The 17,580-nt window shown below is 37.7% G+C and overlaps 1 protein-coding gene across 2 annotated transcripts in view; it reads right to left on the bottom strand.

Annotated features, from left to right (window-relative positions):
• Positions 1-395: 395 nt before the first annotated feature.
• Positions 396-17,580, bottom strand: part of TAF4 (TATA-box binding protein associated factor 4) — a 37,907-nt gene continuing 20,722 nt past the window's right edge. The window contains exons 3-16 of one of the 2 annotated variants that reach the window (XM_030503158.1): positions 17,402-17,568; positions 16,756-16,875; positions 15,109-15,228; positions 14,420-14,542; positions 13,391-13,480; positions 11,964-12,215; positions 10,446-10,590; positions 9,976-10,090; positions 9,181-9,350; positions 8,611-8,741; positions 7,862-7,987; positions 6,212-6,268; positions 6,011-6,130; positions 396-1,933 (exon numbers count right to left, since the gene is read on the bottom strand). In XM_030503158.1, the coding sequence (XP_030359018.1) occupies positions 1,766-1,933; positions 6,011-6,130; positions 6,212-6,268; positions 7,862-7,987; positions 8,611-8,741; positions 9,181-9,350; positions 9,976-10,090; positions 10,446-10,590; positions 11,964-12,215; positions 13,391-13,480; positions 14,420-14,542; positions 15,109-15,228; positions 16,756-16,875; positions 17,402-17,568 (1,904 nt within the window). In that variant the 3' untranslated portion in view covers positions 396-1,765. Of the gene's footprint in view, positions 1,934-6,010; positions 6,131-6,211; positions 6,269-7,861; positions 7,988-8,610; positions 8,742-9,177; positions 9,351-9,975; positions 10,091-10,445; positions 10,591-11,963; positions 12,216-13,390; positions 13,481-14,419; positions 14,543-15,108; positions 15,229-16,755; positions 16,876-17,401; positions 17,569-17,580 lie in introns of those variants that run through there. The other variant, XM_030503159.1, reaches the window with a different exon arrangement.

The raw sequence follows: 17,580 nt of genomic DNA on the forward strand, positions 1-17,580 counted from the left end.
TTTCTAGTTGTGCTCCAAAATCTGTGGTTTATGTCACACCTTCTGAAGCCATCATAGTTAACAGTGTTTGAGGGAGCAGGCTGCCCTCAAGGAGAGGGTGTTTTATTAAACCTTCACTAAACAAACCCAAAATACTTTCAAAATCTCCTCAGAAACTTAAAAAACCAAACAAACCAAACCCCCTCTCCATTGATCTTAGTCCAAGACCCCTCAGACAACAATGAAATGTCAAGATTCACAAAGTTACATATCCCCAAACTGACAAAACAATATAAAAACCCCCCAAAGTGCATCTTTAGGAAACAGCATCCCCTCAGGCAGACTGATCTTTTACTGTACCAAGAAAAATAAATCCAAGAGGAGAAAAGATTTAGAGAGAAAAATACATTAGCAAATACAGATAAATTTGTTTTTAATAAAGGAGTTAATTTTCTTTCAATCCTATATAAAACAATAGCAATTAAAAACTTCATTTTTGAAAGTAAAATATTTACATATGAACAAGTAACTGTGCAAAATTTACATGAAAAAAAAAGGAAAGACAGGATTTCCTAAAAGACAAAATAAAAGGGGTGTAACAGTTGTCAGGTGTTGATAAAAATACTGATCAGCATTCAGTTTACACGCAAGAGAGTTAAATTCTACCATGAGAGTTCACACAAAGAAAGCCAAAGTATTTACAGTCATAAAAGTACTATCAATAGACAATTTAATACAATAACCTCTGAAAATATAAAGAACCAATTAGTATATTTGTAATAAAAAAATAGGTACAAAGAAGGGACTTTGCTCTGGACATCTTTAAAGTAGGCCCACAGCTTGCATACAGTCTTTTAGCAAAATAATTATAGTTTACATAGCCATTTTTATGTTATGTGCCAAAAATTATGTACAATTACTGACAAAATACACCAACCATTTTTCGACACTTGATTCACACTGAGAAACAGTCTTTTTGATGATTCCTCTCAACTTTGATTTTATTTAATCTAAGCTTTCACTTTAGCTAAAAAACACAGTGCAAGTAAAATATATTTATGCTGAAAAGGTTTCTCTTTTTTTCCTTTTTTTCCTTTTTTAACTTTACAGCTTTACAAACTATAGCAAATAAAAATGCATTTTTACAGATGCTGCTAAAACATTCAGAAGTAACCCTCCTTTATGGGATTTCAGGGCCTCTAATAAGCAATAATGTGATTAAAATTGAGGTTATGTTTAAAATTAACTGTATATCCCTCTAGATTTTGAACGTTTGGGGGGGAAAAGATAAATATTCTTAAAAATAATCAGTTTGCTTTGCTAACTGACTGTATAAAAAAAAAAAGCTAAATGAAATGAGGTCATCTGCTGTAGACATATGCCTATATAGTTGATTTAGTTGAATAAAACTGAACTAAAATGCACAATTAATGTCGAAACTGCTACAGGGCTGACAAAGGGTAGCTAGTTATTTGCTAAACGATTCCATCAGTCTTTATATATGGCTTGTTTGGCAAGAAGGCCACTCAATCAAAGAGATGAGTTAAAATTTAATTGTCCTTTTATAGTCTCCACAGGCCTTGTAAGTATCCTCACTGTTACAGAAATGTATTTCTCTGATACTGAAGAGTTTATTTATAAACAGGAATATAAAACTGTTCCATGTAAAGAGGTGGTTGTTTTTTAAACAATATCCCATTTGCTTGTTACAAAAAGGCGTAATTTGTAAATATATTAAAAAATGTCCTCAGGCGTCTCTCCATCAAAAATACCTTGATCTTTTCCATTACTTAAGGAATGCTTTATATAGCAATAGTGAATGGCTTGTCTCTCGCTCATTTTCTAAACAAAATATGAGGTCCCTGAGGTTCACCCGCGTTATCCTTTGTCGCGTAAACTGTCTGGTTGTTCCGACTCCAGAGCTGCCTGGGACTGCTGCACTTGAACCAGATCCCTGCAAAGGAGGAGAACAGGTAAATCAGAACAGTAGTGACAGGACAAGGTAATGGGTTCAAACTTAAACAGGAAAAGTTCAGTTAGATATAAAGAAGTAGTTCTTTGCTGTGAGCATGGTGAGGCACTGGAACAGGTTGCCCAAAGAAGTAGCAAATGCTCCATTCCTGGTGGTGTTCAAGGCCAGGTTGGACAGAGCCTTGGGCGACATGGTCTAGTGTGAGGTGTCCCTGCCCATGACAGGGGGTTGGAACTGGATGATCTTAAGGTCCTTTCCAACCCAAACCATTCTGTGATTCTATGTCAGTGCCCCAGGTATTCCACAACTTTGCAGAAAAGGAATGCAAGGTAAGAACTAAGGAACTACGTACGTGAATCTATCAAGCAGTATGCTGTATGCTACCAGATCAGAGATTTCTTTTTAATACTTAGTTATAAACAGCAGCTGAACAATCAGAAGTTTTCAGTAACATTTAATATAGACCCAAAAAAAACCCAACCCCAAAGCACTGCTCTTATCTTTAGGAAGGCACTAATGATAAGCAATCCAAACAACTAAAACAAACAGAAAAGACAGCATTCCTCCCAACACCAGCAGACAGATCCCAAGGGTAGCCCTGGTGTTCTGAAGTGGGAAGCAGTCCTATCCCCTGGACCCTGTCTTGAATAACATAGTAGATCCTCCCCTACTCTTTATGGTAGGTGCTATGAGCTCTCCTTTCAGTGACAACAACTGTAGCTAATCTTAGGATTATATTAAGAGGCAGCTATTCTAGACACAGTCAGACATTCTCTAATGATCTCTGAACTCTTTTCCATCACTCAGCCATCTCTGGTACACACTGGTCGTTTTCCACACAAACTGGTAAGATAAGCAAGGAGTATATTATGATATTTGTCACTTGAAAAAAAATAATTTGATATCTTTAGAGATACCCACATCCTTCAGCTGTTTAGATGTGCACTGCCTGGTAAGGGAGTTACAAAGCTCTGCTGGGCTAATGCCAATGCACTCTCACTTACAGAAAACACAGTCCTGATAGGATAAATACAATTAACACAGCTCTCTCTGCTTGCTCTGCTTTCCTTTATACAAGCAAGGAATTCCTGGAGTGCTTTAAAGTCATCAGCCATTGGAATTGGCAAAACACTCTCCAGTGGCACGGTGCCTCTTCCACTGAAGACCTGGGTTTGATCACATCCTGTGCACTTGCACAGAAACGTTGCTAGTAAGAGGGCCGCAGTCTGGCTTGAGGCCGGCAGGAGGGCACTGTTCAGCAAGGACAGCCAAAAAGCAGCCTGGCTTAGAGCAGCAGCGCCCAAACCCATTGGGAAGCAGCATCCCTGCAGCAGTAAGGCGCAGGCACCAGCAGATGGCACGCAGAGACCGGGAAGCCAGCTCCCACCTCCCGTTTGAAAGCCGGGAATCGTTTTGGCAGTTGCCTGTTGCTGCTATCTTGCTCTTTCTGTATTTATGTAAATAATGAAGGTGTTCTGAGTTATTTGGAACAGGTTATAGTTCTGCGGATTATCCAGGGATTCTTTTTTCCTCCAATTTCATTTACTAGAATAATGTTTTCTTATTTAATGGAACTTCAATACTTGGTGACACCAGAAAGTCCAAATGCGCTCCACTAGTGAATAAAGATTTATCTGCCTGAGAGTTTGAAGAATTTTAAAAGGCTGTTTTAAATATGAATAGTCCAGACTTGAGAAGAGCCAAAATCTAGAGCAGTGCAGAAGCCATGTTGAATAAGCTGCTGAGGCTCACACCAGCACAAGTGTGAGAGTAGAAAATCTATCAGTGTACATTATTGATTAAAAACCAATCTAAACTCGTGCTGGAAATTATATTCTCTTGGTTAGTAGTGCACTGTGTTCAGTGCAGATGTTCTTGCTCTACCATGCTGCTAACACTGAAGTAAGACTTTGTTTCTCTAGTAAGTAACCTGTTGAACCAGCAGCATCAAATCATTGAAATCCTGTAGCTAAGAGCAGTTTAGAGGCTGGATTTTCAAAGAGATATTTTAAGGCACAACTTAGGTGCCTAATTTCCATCAACTTCAATGGAAGTTAGAAGATGCAGGAGGGCACTGGATGCTAACTAGTTATCTCAAATACATACATATGACTGCTAACAAGACAATAGAAAAAAAATGGTTGGAAGGGATTTAGAATTCTGGGGGTTTAAATATTCTTTAGTAGAAGCTCAAGCCTGATTTTATTATATAGACCATAATACTTTAAATGCAAAGATAAATTTCAGGAGTCTTTAGAGACACAGAACTATGCTGCTCCTGTAGGCACAGAATAAGTTAAGAAGCTTTTTGGTAACCTTCAATAAAGTCACATAGACATAAACCTCAAACTGACAGCAACCTGTTCTGTTGGATTTTGAAACAAAACAGTACAATTACTACTTAGAAGTGATTTTACATGCAATTAAGGTTTAGCATTCCTAGACATCAAAAGCTTCCATTTACAAATCTGTGTCTAAGTAATGACAAACCTTATTTTCCACACTTCTTGTAATACGCCTTAACGACAAACTGCGTACAAATGGTGACAAGTGGAGCTCAATTTCTAAATGTCAAGTGACACAGCAGCAGAGGCGCAGCTGTGAGTATGAGATCAAAAGCAGCTGGTTCTTAATTTAACAGACAAAAAGATGAGATTTCCAGGGAACCTGAAGTTATTTGGTTAACCAGTAAGTGATTAATCTGGGACAACTGAATTAGCCAGATTTAGATGAAATACAACCAAGTACTCACAGAGGATGTAAAATACATTCCATAACCTAAGTGACATGGAACAGACTATTAACTTTGTACGTGCACAAGGAAGCAATGCCAACGTTAATGCTGCATGAGATACTTCAGCGTGTTCCTCAGAGATGACTTCATTTATATCCACATCTATCTTTGTAAAGTGCCACATTCAGCAATTTTTATAATTTTAAACCAGAATTATAAACCTTTAACGCAGTAATTTATCAATTTTTTTATGTCTTCTTATCAGTAAGAAGCATTTTAATAAATTTCAAACCTCAAAATTACTTTAGAAGATGCTCCAGAGGCTTGATTGTTCTTTTTGTATTTGTTAATACAAATAACAGTTACTAGTAATCACATTGTTCTCTAACATGTAATATATCAAGGACATGTAAATCATCTTTTCTAGTAATTCAGTATAAACCAAGGTGAATTCTTCTGAAACAAAAGGCTTTTCCACAGTATAAATGCTTTAGCACTGAAAATTTGGAATGCCCAGGGAGTAACAGTCAGAATTATTAAACTATTACTATCCTGTCACTTGCTGTCAGAAACAGGGAAAAAAAATCCTCAAATTCTGAAGAGAGTTTTTGTCCCTGTAAATGACGAGTTTTGAGAAGATTTTGTTCTTTTTAAACACTAGAGAAATCCTACATTTCTTCCATGCAGAAAGCAATTCTACAGCATTTCAGGTTTAGTAACTTGTTTAGAAATACAGCAGGTAGTTTACCAGTTAACCAAATAATTAACATTAAACTAACCAGATATTGAGCACACATACTTGGTCTGCAGAGAAGTTTTTTAAAGACCATATTGAACAGTAGAATATACAAAGGATATGCAAAAGCACCATTATCAGATGGAAATGGTCAAACTGATCTGTTGTAGAGATACTAAAACTAAGGCAAATCAACAGCTAAAGAAAGAAATTAGGGAAGTTCCTATGACCTGAAGCTCCTGCTGTCAAATATAGCAGTGATTCAATTCTACCACTGCACCCACTTCAGCAACATTAATTACTCTGCACTCTTATTTAAGTAGATTGACTACAAGAACAATCTCTTCCCAAAACTTATGAGAGAACAGAGATGGCTTTTCTAACATTCTTCCAGTTCAGGAGGAACCAGAGAATGACAACTCAAATTTTATTCCCCATACCACTACACAGATGCCAGATGTTGGAGCAAATATGAACACAAAATACACTTCTGCTGTTCAAAGCATCCACAACTAGGGAAAAAACTCTGAAGACAAAGGTTTTTACAGAGACTGACACAGCAAACCCAAAGATTACAATTACACTGTACCTCTGTCCCTGATCCAGATCCCGGTGAATCTACTTTCCTTTTCTTCCTGGGACCAATGGCAGCTAATGCAGTCAAGTTGGCATCCCTCTGTCTCATCTGTGCTAGCTCTTGTTGCTGCATCTGTGTGTGCCAGAAAAAGTACAGTTAATTATTTTTCTCTCAATTTCCAAGATAAAAGTTCATGTTAAGGTGAGCACTCACCTCCTTGGCCTTCTGTTTCAACCTAAGCTGTTCTGGATCTTCTTGTCGAGATCGAGACTATGTTGATAAAAGGATGAACGCGGAATGGTAAGAGAAAAAGAAAGAAAAATTAATTTGGGTACAAAAGCAGTTAAAGATTGTAAGTTTTACAAAGCATATGAAAGTTTTACTGAAATTAAAGCAGAAAATGGAGAATACCTGCCACTGCCAGAGAGGGCAACAGGGGAAAATGACTTTAGGAATTAAAAGCAGTTTTCCCTTTCTTAGTTTCAGGTATCTATGTTTAAAAAAAGCATCCCCTTTTCCAGCTGTGTTGAAAATAGCAAAGGAATAGCTAAGCATTTATACCTTAAAACCATGACAAGACATGAATTACACAGATCTGTGAATTAAAATACGCACACTCTGCATATGAAAAAAGGAATCAGACCTGTACTTTCTGGAAAAATTCCTCCCCTTGCTGTGTAACCATGAACTTACTAAGAACATCTCTTTTTGCTACATTTACACATCAGACTCCTGTTTGAACAACCCGTAGACCAACAGACCATTTTCATCGCAACCGCCCATTTCACTTTATTGTCTAACACTATTAACACATATTTGCCAATTGATTTTTTTTTGCTAAATTGACACTGAATATGTCAATTCTCTTAGTTTCTTGCCTTTTCCAAGCAGTTAAACAGAAAACAGGAAAAACTTCAAGACAGTCTTCCATCCGTACTCACATAAAGCACGACTAACTATATTTAAACAAATCCTGACTGTTAAACCCATACACTCTTTAGACCAACTACAAATTAAATTTTAATTCAATGCTCAAGTTCCTTCAGAATATTAAGCTTTCCCTAATGATTAACCTATGCCTTCCCTCCTGCGCTTTAGGTGCAGCAAACAGGATTATATGAATATGCAGAACACATTCATGAAGAATTATGCCTCACCCCAGTCTTTTCTCTTCTGAAGTAAATGGATTTACTCTCTAATCTGACTTCATAGGTCACATTTCCTAGACCTCTGAATTAATTTCCTTCTGAAGTCTACTTAGTATAGGGCCCAAATCTGGATAGAGCATTCCAGCTCAAGTCTAACAGGAGCCAATTGAAGTGAAGATATTGGTTCACAACTTACGTGACCCAACAGAACCCTTATGTTGTTTTGTGAATTATTTCTAGAGTGCTCCTGCCTAGCTAAGTCGTGTTCATCCTACATTCATGTCACTGAATAAAACCACAAAGTCTAAAGCTTATATTTGTGCTCACATCAACTGCTTCCTATTTATTGTATTTCCCCAACTTGTAAAAATCTTTCTGAATTCCATTTCTGGTCTCCAAAATACCCATAATCTCTCTATTCCACTTAAGAGTACTACCAAGCTATAAAATTCATCCTTTTCACAAAGCAAAGTGCAAAAACTAAGGTTTAAGATCTACTTTAATTGGGAACATGTAATAAGACTGGCAAAGAAGCTGTCTCACATGCTTTGCCATGAAAAGCAGAACAGAACTCTAGCTAAAGAACATACTCATCAAGCTCCACCTTTGAAGATTAGTCTTCCCCTTCATTACAAGCACTTTAGAATGAAAAGAAACTGCAGTTCTGATGTCAAAACTGACACATTGCAAACATGTGTGAAATCCAAGCACTTGCCTTTGCTGCACGCATTAAAATTTCCCTTTCTTGTTCATCTTTACGCTGCTTTTCTATTTGATCAAGTTGTTCAAAGAACTTGAGCTGTGCCCGAACGTCACTTGCTTGTTCGTATCTTTCATCATCCTGAAAACATGGCAAATATGTTTCTCATTACATTTCTTAAAGCTGTTAGCTTGTACTGTACTGTAGAACTTACATATTTAAAGCTCAAATGTTCACTTTGTCCTCTTGAAGCAAATTGGAAGTGTGTATTTACACCAGTCAAACCAGCTAGAATTCTTAAAAGCATTTTGTTCTAGTCATGAATCATCAGATTTTGACTTCTAAACTAATATCATCACAGCTTTAACTTCCTGAACGTATTTCACAGAGCTGTGTGGTTTCTTTAAACACTGTTCAGGCATTTGCACCTATTAAGAACACCCATCTGTCAGCAGTCTCTTGAGAAATCGAAGCAGCGCTGTTATCTGCCTGATTGTACAATCACTCAGACTCTCAACTTTTGACATATTAAAGGGGAGGGCACAGTTTCTCTGCATTTGTTTTTAAAATATTTTGCACATACAAGCTGAAGAGTTCTAGTAATCCATGTGTATTAATATCTTAATGTAAGACGAATCAGTCGAGAGAATAAACAACCTAAATTTAGAGAACAAAATACCTGAGCTCAGGCATTACAGCCAACACGATACTCTCCTGAATTTGTGCAATCTTGCCATTTTCTTTGTGCAATTAAATACAGTTACCTTGTAAGAAATATTCTTTTGTTGAGCAGTCTCTGATAATTTTTCCACGAGGTTTTGTAGTCTTTGTTGTGTAGCATGTGATACGTAGCTAACTACATCAGGATGGATTTCTGTAATTCCATGTTTTTTACCTGTGATCAGGACAAAAGTCAGTTGTAAAGACTTATTTTACCACACAGCTAAACATGTGGCTAACCTCAGTCATGCTCCACTGTTAATTCTAAACTAGCAACTAAATATGATTGAAGTGTTTCTGGATTTATTTTATAAAAACAAATGTTATTTCTGTTACACCTTCTCAGTTTATACAGTGAGACTTTTAACCAGGTCCAGGAATTTTGATGTTAAATTGCCATCATTTTAGAAGGCAATGGTTTCTGTTGGTTTGCTATTCCTTAATGTTCTACTTCCATAAGCTGAATGATTGTCCACAAGCATCAGAACACACAAAAGGTAATGACTCCAGCAACTCCAATCTACTCAAATCTTTTTCCTATGGAAAATGCCTTCAATTAAACCCAAGACTAATGAAATTTATTTATAATAAAGTTCAAGACAAAATCAACATACCTATTTCTAATATCCTTCTTTGTAAAGGTGCTGGGAAAAGGAAGGTTTCATCTTTACAGGACCTTGTTAATGTGCCAACTAGTTCAGAGTTTGTTGCCAATATCCGAGCACTTTCTTCTGACAGGTTGACTCCAGCCATTGATGCAACATCATTAATGTCATCGTCATCCCTTAAGAAAGGAAAACTCATTATAATCATAACAGTGCTTATCTACATCCACTTCTACAATACCACAGCTGCATATAATGAATTCCAGTAAACCTGAATACTTTATCTCATTTTTGCATTGTATTTGCTTTTATTATGTAAAAAATAAAGCTAATAATTTAATTCCAAAGAGCACTAGAAGTAGTTTTCTACTTCCTAGCTGTTCTCTCAATGTTTCTTATGTTTGAGCAACTTGAGAAGCAAGAGATCAGACACATCACTACCACAAAACAGTAACAAACTGCATTCATCACTGTAAGATAGGCTGTGCATCCGGATAACCCAAGAAGAGTTGGGAGGAGTGAAGAAATTAATTCTATTTGCTTGTCCAGGCAGGAATTGTTTGTGAGGTTTGATATTTACCCTTAGTGACAGCTAAATGCTAAAACCAGGCTGGCACAAGTATGTCCACAGCTGGTTGTCAAAGTCTTTATTAAAGTGGCAAACCTGCCCACAGAAAATCCACCTCTAGCTCTTGAGCATTCACCCAGCCCAGTCCAGCACCGCTGCAGCACAGAGAAAGGTTCCCATTGAGTTCAGCAGGCTGACCAGGCAGCACAAGCACAGACAGGCACAGGGTTCCTCACCTAAAAGAGCCTCCCCCAGGTTCTTTCAGTTTATTCTTCTGAGCAGCAGCTAGTTGTGTCGAAACAGTGGCAATAGCTTTGTTTCCAGGTAATACTGCTGGTTTTACCACAGGTACTGCAAGAAGACGACAGATAAGATTTGTACTCCATCAACCTTGTATCACAGTTCAGATTTACAAGCAGTCACAGTTAGCAATGGCAATAAATCTGGTGCAAAGACTTTTTGTCAATAGTTTCTGTCAGCATTTCACCCATCTAAAACAGGACTCTCCCACACAAGTCTGGTTCCCAAACAATTTGGCTGTAAATGCTGCCCTCACAGATGTGTATCCCCAGCCACTACGGCACTAAGCTCTGAAGATTTTAACCATCATATAGCTACAGGGCACTTAGGAACTGACATTCACAAACCAGCCTTCAGTGAATGCTATCAAATATAGCATATATTACTGAGTATCTTAACCTCCTACCTGTCTGAAGTTGATTCAGTTGAATTTGGGGAGTAGTGAGCATAATACGACTATGTGGTTGCCGCAGTGCTACCATTGGCGTCTGTGTCAACGTTACCTGTGGAGGCCTTATCAATGCCCCTGCTTTTTGAGACTGTTGGATAACCTGCAGATTATAAGGAAAATAATGGTAAGCAATCTGAGTAACAACTAAGGCTAAGAATCAGGTGGTAAGAACAAACCCTAACAATCAACTTGTGAGTTGTGATCTTAATAATGCATCTATTCACTGATCTAGAAACAGCACGTTTTAAGGTATTGAAAAGTTTCTTTAGATAAATTATACCTTAAGGAAAACTAATATTCCACTTTCTGTGATACAAAAAAGAAATAAGCAACCTGCTGAAAAAAAAATCTATAATCATAAAGGTCCAGTTAAAACTTTCCACATGTGGTTTCTACATTAGAGATCCAGAGGGAAACTGGATCTGCCTGAACAAACCCTAGAACTAAGAAGCATAATAAAGATAATCCAGCTGGCTCTGCATATGCTATTTTATCCAGAACCAGCATAAGCTATAAACCCTGTAGCCTGGTACTATTGGATTGTTAGGTTAGACTCTCAGGCAACTGTAGCCACACCACTTCTGAACCTGAACTCAGTTACATCACAATGTTACGATCGGAGCAGCTTATGCAGACTTGTCTTCTGACCTCAACTGGTTTTCAGAAACTTACTTTCAAACTGCTGTAAAGAAATCTACCACCTCTGCCTATTTTGCAAGTTCCATCTCTATAACTCTGCAAGTATTTCTTTTGCTACTATTTCATGTATTTAAAGGCCAAAGTATTTTCTTGTAAGTCCAGCACCAATCAATGTTCAGATTTTATTCCTCCCTCAGTTCCTAACCTCTTTCTATAATACCCAGGTTATAAAGGCAGTAAGACCAACATAAGCACTAGGTTTTCTCTCAAGGTAAGCAAAAAAGTATTTGTGCATTGAAAAGAGCTCTCCTTTTTGTTTTATATGAAATTTCTGGACAGAGTAGCTCAGATGAATGCTGAACGTTCTACAGGGAACACTGAAATACTAAGTAGCAAAAAGCCCCTCGTAATTTAATAATGTATATTAATTAATACACATTCTAAAAAGAGCTTACACTCAGACACCGCTTCTCTATCAGAAAGGTAAAAAGGTGCTGTACATTATACTGTTCTTATCTGGTTTATGTCCAGGCCTGAGAAAATTATTCTTTCTCCTCTTTTGGGGTAATCTGTTGTTAGACTTATAGGATAGGAAATGAAGTATCCTCCAGAACACTGCTCTCATGGATATGCGGTGATTGAGAGAAATCTGCAAATATTTCATGCTAATATAGGAAATAATGTAGTACTTTAATTAAGAATGGACTTTAAATTACACTTTTTTTTCCTTAGTTTCTCTAAAGAAGTTGAAGATCTCTGATTGAGTTAAACCACCCATTTAAAAAGTTGCAACCCCCCTGTGCAATAACAGATGATACACTTCAGCTCACATACCAGTGGTGTAGACTGCCCTTGTTTACTGACACCGACTTGTGTAGGCTGAGTTAGGCTGATGACAGGTTGTTGGAGGGTACTCGTTACAGTTGCAGTTGCCTTCCCTGCTGTGCGCTGAACTGAGGAGCTGAGCAGCACCGCTGCGGATGGAATCGTTGCTATCGTTGCTTGCGTTGTTGGCTGCTGCTGTTGGCTTTGTTGAATGAAAGCTGCAGAGTCTGGTGTTAGCTGTCTCAAGGCAGGTAAACTCCTCTGAAAAGAGGAAAGGAAAGAATTGGCTTGAGTGTTTTAATCCTAGAGCACAGAATCACAGAATCATTAGGGTTGGAAGGGAGCTCTGGAGATCACTTAGTCCAACTGTCCTGCCAAGGCAGGGCCACCTAGAGCTGGTTACACAAGAAAATGTTAACTGTAAAAAGCAATGCATTTCATTTCAGTCCATTGTATCAGTCTGTGTGCACCTGAGAAAACATGAGAGAAGTGCACACGGGAATACCATGCTACTTCCCATTTAAAGCTAGACAGAGTGACAGTCCCTTTAGCTTGGATATCATGGGCATCTAGGTTATGCAAGCCTATCTGGAACCCTGGTATGCATTTAACAATCCAAGCCCATGCTGCCTTCTACCTCTGTTCCTACATATATACCAAGCTACGTGGCTTAAAACACATACTGGAACATTGGTGAAGATTTCAGAACAGACACCACAATGTTTCACTGCATTCTTACATTAGTTGTTTTCTTATGGTAATGATTTTTGTCCTTATTAACAGTTCAAGGTTGAACAAGCATTTAAGAACTCATAAAGATCAACACACATCTAAAGCTATATCCCTTAATCATACATTAGTCCATCAGAGTTATACTCTTACCATACAGCGCTGTTGTTCTTTCTCTCATTTTCAGATGGTAAATGTTTTGGAATAAGCATTACTTTGAGATGCATCAAATTGCTATAAAATTTATGACAAATGGGATTTATTATTGAGAGGTGACATATTTCCTCTTTATCCTTCAAACAGATATACAGCACAGGCAAAACAGTTTGAGTTTGCCCAGAAGGTAGTTTTCTGTTTCACTCAATCCCTTGTTTTCTTTCCAGAACTAAAAAGAGGATAATAAATCAATTCATAGGTTTGGTGCTATGGAAAGAAACTGCTTATAAAAGTCATCTCTCAGAAGAGCTATGATGTGACACTATGGTAGAAATTACATTATTGACTGTGCCCATGAATCATACTAACAAACTCTTGGAATCAAGAGACAGAAATATTTTTTAAGGGAGCAAAAGCATAACCAGGCACTGCTTAAAACTTCCATTTATACCACTTTGGAATTCCACCTATACTGATAAAAGATGTGCTTGTGTTCATTGCCGCTGATACATAAGCAGCAAACTATATAAAGACTAGTGAAGACAAATTACCTTCAGGAAAGGCACAAGGTAAGGTTGAGGTGAAGAATTCAGTTCTCTGTACAGCCTACTGGTGAAGTCTTCTGCTTCAATTTTTCCATCCTTCAAAACAGAAAATCCAAACGAATGAACTTGTACAGATTAACTGTTACAATATTCAACACACTCAAAAAATTAGACTTATTGTAAATAAGTGGGTTTATCACTCCTCACTGGTTTTAGTTACCAATAGCTTTACAGTAGCAACTAATTTTACTACAATTTCAACCAGTAAGACCTACAGTTCCATCTTTCCTTTTCTTCTTCCTGTCTTTCAGTCACTTTAAGTAACATCTTCAGTTCTCACCATTACAGGAATGTCCTGTCCCTAGATCAAAAGCCAGGTGGAATCTACAGGAATACTTCACATTATCTGCAATCAGCCAGCAATTGCTCGGGGCAGCCCTTTCTGTGGTTTCTCTTTTCCAAATGTACTATAGCTCCTCTCTTTCAAATAACTAAAGTTGTGGCCTTGTCTCCCACAAAAGGGAGATGTCTCTCACAAAACCAAATGTATATCCCTGATTGGAAGATAGACTTCAAATGTTGGTCTTGTGATAACCTCTGGTTATCATGTGAAACATGTGGAACACACAGATCTACCTTAACTTAAAGGTTACTAACAACTAGGCTAAGCAATACTAGTACTCCTTCTATAAATACTAATTATGTCAAGCTTTTACATTAGCTTCAGATATTACTTTGTTTTTGTACAACCTTGTGATTTCCTACACTCAGCTACTGCATTGTCTTCCCTCAAACACATAATTCACCTTTTTATTCATTGTTTTATTATTAAAAAAATGCAGAATTTAAAGAGTCACCACTGACATTACTCACACTTCAATTTAACTCACATTCTCATGCATTAATACGAGCAGTAATGTGTCATTTACAAGCTTAAAGGAAAATTATGCATATATTTTAATTCTGAAGCAGCAAAGTTTCAATTTGATTTCTCTCCGATACTGTTTCTTATAACTTCTAAAGAACTTTTCTTACCAGCAGGTTCTGTACCAATTCTTTCACGTTAGCTGCAGTCTCTGAAGACTGTTTTCCAGATGATGCCAGTTTTATTAACGTGGACAGAAAGTTTTTACATTTCTTCACATTTTCCATAGTTTCCTGTTATGGGAGGAGGAAGAGTAGAAGGAAACAGTCAGAGAAGGGGAGATAAACAGTTTATAATCCATGATCTGACTGTACACTCTGAGAAATAACTCTAGTTATTTCTAGTTTGTAACCGCAGAATATTATTTATAGATTTGTGTTCGTCACCACTTCAGACAGAATCAGACTGAAATTATTATTTTGCTTCATATATACATGTATTGTACTTTGTGTCATCAAGAACTTATCCCTTTTCATTTGATTCTACTCTGCAGTGCTGAACAATTTGCTTTCCTACAAGATACAGCTACTGTGTTTAAAAAAAAAGTGTTTGAGAACTGTTACAGAAATCAAAATGAATACTTTGACAGCCATCAATATTCAAGTGTGTGTTCACACTTTGTAAATTACATGATTCTACTAAAAGTTCACCTTTTCAAGACCAATAGTTCACAGAACTTCTGCATCTTCACTCTGATCTACGTTTTTGTGTGTGTAGTATGTACATACACACATACATACATGCGCACATGTGTATGTGAATGAACAAAGGAAGATCCCAAATGCACCCAGTATCTTACTGTGGCTGCAGTGGAGGTCGCCGTCGTTCCTTGCACTGTTCTCTGAGGAGTTCCAGTTTGTACAGCCGTTGCTGTCCCCAACGTAGTTGTTTGTGCAGTACCACCCAGAACAATCTGAGGCTGCAGAGAGAATACAAACATATCATTCTTTTACTTGGAACACACCAAACGCTGTTTTCCTGAGCCATCAAACAGCAAACTGAGCCACAGGACAGTAGAACACCTTTCACAGCTGCTATAAAAAGTAGTTACTCATCTTGCAGTGGAAAGGAAGAGCCACCAGATGGCGCAAAACACTACACAGTGAAACTGAAATCCTGAGAGTTGATTTAAGAACCGCACGATTTTTGGTTACTGAATCAAACGGCAAAGTAATACCACGAACATACCCTCACACATTGTGGTTTCAGACACAATTAAAACGAGTACTAAGTTTTTGTGAATGTAATAGCTTTTTTTTTAACCTGTTCCCTTACACGCCAAAGGGAGGAATCTCTAATAAAAGCCCAAGACGCACAAGCTCAGGTCTTTCCAAGATCTTTTTGATGAACAGTGGGACAAGAAGTTTTTCTAGTTTTGTACACAAATCGGTAATTCCAAGTAGGAATAACACTTTTAAAGAATCAACACTCTAACCAAGAGCTTTTCCATGCACACAGTTCATTCACGGACTTCCTCCACAATCTAATCATTAATGACAACCCTATCAGAGGGGCAGTGATTCTCACCAAGCTAAAGCTAACTCAGAATTTTAACAACTCATTTGTAAACTTGCTCTTTCTATGAAGATGCACAAGAAAAGAGGCCGCAGTGCTGCCAAAGCGAACTTGTGTCAGTATTTGGGGAGATAGAAAAGGAGGCAAGGATTTGATTTGTCTCATTTTTCGCAATCAGGATAAATGAAGTCCATGGTATGCTCATTACAGCACAAAATATGCAGATGGAATGATTTCTTTTTGTCCAGTAGAACAGCAGTGCAAATTAAGACGACTCAGGTAAATGAACTCTTAGATCTAGAAAGATCACTGGCATAGGCAAAAGCTCTCTGAGGGGAAAAGGGTTAACTGGATGCACAGCAAAACCTGCATGTTTTAAATTAAAACTCTCTAATCCTGTCTACTCAAAGGATGAAGAAAGCACAATGAAAACAATTAGGCGACAGCGATCATATTGTATCACTGTTGCCTGGAAGCCATGTGGAGAATTTCACACTTCTGCACTGTTTTAAACTCACACCACTTGTGACTTGTGGCTACCAGTGCACTCTAGTTCGTAACTGTACATTTTGCTGCACAATTCAGAGGACTACAGGGAATCGGTGTCACTTTCTTGAGGCAGAAAGCATGAAGTTGTTTTATTTTCGTCATTTTTGTGATTATAGGAACTAATAACAGGATACCTTTAAATATGTATCATATAGGTATAGTATGAAATAATAAACGGTAGTAATAAGAATGATCGTATACATCTAAAAGATACAGTAAATTGTGATCTGCAAATGTTTTAGAAAGGGTAAGCCAGAAGATACTTGTTCCATGCACTCAGCAACTGTATTTCCTGTATTTCTGGCAGTCTCAAGCAGGTTTTCTCAAGCTCATCTTAACAACTGAGGTCTCTCATGGATACATTACTTCTCTACAAACTCACTTGCACAACCGGAGGACGCTGTAGCGTTGTTGTGGGTTGCACTGTTGTTTGAGCCTGAGACACTTGCTTAATAATAGTAGTTGGTGTCACTTGTCGTGCAATAATCGGCGTTCCTGGAGCCTGGAGAAGAGATAAAAAGCCAAACACATTAGTTCCTATATTTAAGTGTAATCTACCTTATCTAGCATTTTGTCCCTGGCTAGTTGCCATTATTACAGATACAAAGGAACACATCTGGACCACTATAAAACTGAGAGAAGGATTTTTAGTCTTGAACTTCATGCAATTGTGATGATCTCAGTGTACATTTACCCATATCCACTATTTTATTTTATAGTCTTACAAAGAATAATGATTCCTTGGGGAAAAGAGTTGTACACGTTAACCATATATGGTCTTGAACAGTCTTTGTAACAAGTGGTTTTAAACTTAATGTAATTTGGATAGGTAGAAATAGTTTTGATGAATAACAGACAAACTATAACAGAATTAGGAACAAAATGCCTATGCCATGTGGAAAAGCCTGGATAGCACCAGTTTGATCAATGGTTTCTTCAACTCACTAACATCTTGCCTTCCTTTCTCGTATATTCTTCACAGGAACAAATATCTTACTGTCTTTAACACTACAAACGACTGCACTGACCTGCACTGTGGATATCTGCACCGGAGGAGCACTGGTAGGTGTAGCAGGACGAGGAGTCATAGTATTTTGAGGCTGAGACTGGGCATGTGCCTGTGCTTGCATCTGTGCCAAGGCTTGTTGAGGGATCATCAGCAACTGCCCGTTCTCACTACGCACAAGGACCATGCCTGTTAATAAAG

Source organism: Strigops habroptila, chromosome 13, assembly GCF_004027225.2.
Source record: "Strigops habroptila isolate Jane chromosome 13, bStrHab1.2.pri, whole genome shotgun sequence".
NCBI classification, from domain to species: Eukaryota; Metazoa; Chordata; class Aves; order Psittaciformes; family Psittacidae; genus Strigops; species Strigops habroptila.